General features: G+C 39.2%; 1 protein-coding gene across 1 annotated transcript in view; it reads left to right on the forward strand.

Annotated features, from left to right (window-relative positions):
- The window catches only part of LOC106874443 (serine-rich adhesin for platelets), a 35,890-nt gene that overhangs the window by 30,257 nt on the left and 2,657 nt on the right, over nucleotides 1-2,976 (forward strand). The window contains exon 16 of the mRNA XM_052976290.1: nucleotides 1,603-1,751. Within this exon, the coding sequence (XP_052832250.1) occupies nucleotides 1,603-1,695 (93 nt within the window). The 3' untranslated portion in view covers nucleotides 1,696-1,751. The remainder of the gene's footprint in view (nucleotides 1-1,602; nucleotides 1,752-2,976) is intronic.

Raw genomic sequence — 2,976 nt, forward strand, 5'->3', positions numbered from 1 at the left:
GAAATATGGTATCGTAGCTACTAACAGTTGAGGGTTGCGTAGTCTAGACAGCGTTTTTAGATTTCATTATTCTCTTTAACCCGGGCAAAGCCGGGTATTTCTGCTAGTATATATATAAATCCTTTTACTGTATTTCTGTTGAAATATACTGTCTTCATTATTTTCACAATTAATTGAAATTAAGATTTTAGTCACAATAACTTCGTCATCATTAAGATGTTTTAAAGAACATAAATTAACATGTACTTTTGATGGAAGGTTTTAATTTAGATCACTTTAACTCTTTTGTTACCATATTCCTGTTGAAATATAAAACCTTTGTTTCAATTAAGTTTGAAAATAATAAGGAATTTAGCTACAATAACTTTGTCATTACTAATCTGGTGTCTGGAATCAATTAACATGAAATTTTGATGGTAAGTTTTAATTTCGATCACTTTACCCCCACCTCCAACTGCACACATTTAAAAAAAAAAAAATTTTTTAACCATATTTCTGTTGAAATACACAGCTTTCGTGTCAGTAAAGTTTATAAAATAATGACGAATTTAGTAAAATGATTTTTGTCATTATTAAGCTCGTATCATCATCGTCGTTTAACGTCCGCTTTCTATGCTAGCATGGGTTGGACGATTTGACTGAGGACTGGTGAAACCGGATGGCAACACCAGGCTCCAATCTAATTTGGCAGAGTTTCTACAGCTGGATGCCCTTCCTAACGCCAACCACTAGAACATAAATTCATAACTGGCACCCATGCCATGTAAAATGCACCCGCTACACTCTTGGAAGGGTATCCAGCCATAGAAACCATGCCGAATCAGATTGGAACCTGGTGCAGCTCACAAGTTTTCAGTCAAACCGTCCAACCCATGCCAGCATCGAAAACAGACATTAAATGATGATTATGATCTACATCATCTCTAAGGTGCTGCACAGTGTGTGCCTCCACATGATTTTTATCAATTAAGCCTTATATGGACTGAAGACAGTTGCATCAAGAGCTGCTGATCTCTACTTGTAGAGGGAGCATGTGGACGGGGTAGACCCAGGAATCATGGGACGAAGTGGTGGTGAGAAAGGATTTTCAGACATTAGGACTCAAAGAGGGGCAAGACTCCTGGTGGTCTGTTGTGCTTGAAAAAATACATCAAGCTAAGTAAAAGTATGGTTGCCCTTGCACACAGGCTCCCCTGCATCCCTTACCAGCTGAGCATCCCTAATTTTGCTGGCTCGTGAGTGCTGGTACCACATAAAAGACATCCATGTTGTTACTGCATAAAAGCACCCAGTACACTCTGGTTGGTTGGCACTAGGAAGGGCATCCATCCAGCTGTAGAAACCATACCAAAACAGACCTGGAGCCTGAACAGCCCTTCAGCTGGCCAGCTCCTGTCAAACCATCCGCACCATGCCGTTAAATGATGACGACGTCCAAGGGTTATGTGGATCCCAGCTGAGAACCAGTGTGTTAGAGCTTACCCTCCAGTTACCAGGAGATGAATATAAGTGGAACCAAGGTTTATAGCCTGACCAATTATCTTATTTTTTTGTTTTGCCATCATTGCAGTTGTTTTAATTTAATTTTCTGCTTTTCTTCAGATGCAACAATCCTCTGTTGGAATTTTAGAAGAACCCGACCTAAGCTTGGTTTCCAGTGAAACACTTTCCAACTTAGATTATGGAAGCAGCTAAACAGACAAATCCACCAATTTGGATGTCAGATACTCAATAATTTAGAGGATCAATTGGTAAGTTGAACAAATATTGTTTATATGTTTATCTTCTGTTTGTCAAATGTACCGTGGGGAGAAATAAATATTCGTACATGTCAAAATTCTTTATTTATTTAATTTCTAATGAACATAGATGGGATATACCAATACTCACCCAGGAGGAAAGTCCTGTTCTTTTTAACATCTAGTTTTTTGTACTTGCATAGGTCAGATAAGTGTATGGTGCGACAAAGTTTCCAATCATTAGATGCCCTTCTAGTTTCCAACCCCACCTTGTTTCTAAGTCGGGTAATAAACTTCCAGTCTATCAAACAATGGACATCCCAAACATGTTTTACATAAAGAACTGGAAACAAATACCCCTGAACAATTCTTTTATTTACAATTGGTAGATGAAGGTAATATAAAAATCTCTCACACACATATACGATGGGTGTTTCTCTGTGTCAGTCTGGTAATTTCACTCACGGGGCTTTGATCGGCCCTGGGCTATAATAGAAGGCACTTGGCTAAGATGCCACACAGTGTTACTGAAACTGAGACCATGTGATTGGTAAGCAAACTTCTTAATCAAATAACCATAGTTCCATGGTTGTGTATCTATCATTGTCATCATCACTTAACATCTGTTTTCCATGCTGTTATGGGTTGGACAGTTTGATGGCAGCTGAAGAGCTGCCTGGGCTCCATGTCTGTTTTGGCATGGTTTCTATGGTTGAAGCGGACGTTAAACGACGATGATGATGATCATATATATATATATATATATGTATGTGTGTATATATATATATATACACACATATATATATACACACACACATATGTGTACATATATATATATATATACACATATGTATGTACATATATTTTCATTTTATCTAGTTTCAGCTCAAGTGCTGTGGCCATGCTAGGGCACCGCCATTTGGTGTTGCTACACAATTTTACTTCACGAATTGACATTTGGTGCATGAGAGAGTTTGATGCAGCTGCTCTCATCTGCACCTCCTGCCGTGAAGTTGGCTCATCTGGGACACCTGACAGGAAGAGGTCCAGCCTCATTTTGAAGACACCTACATCCACCGCATGCAGGTCTCTCAGGTCCTTCGGGAGGATATTGAAGAGCTGTGGACCTCTGAAGCCCAGGCTATTGCAGTATCTTGCCCTACATCTTGATGGCAAATTTGGAGTCCTTGGCACTATGCAATGGCGTCCAGTTCTTTTATTTGCGTAACTTTCGATG

This window comes from Octopus bimaculoides, chromosome 24, assembly GCF_001194135.2.
Source record: "Octopus bimaculoides isolate UCB-OBI-ISO-001 chromosome 24, ASM119413v2, whole genome shotgun sequence".
Classification (NCBI taxonomy): Eukaryota; Metazoa; Mollusca; class Cephalopoda; order Octopoda; family Octopodidae; genus Octopus; species Octopus bimaculoides.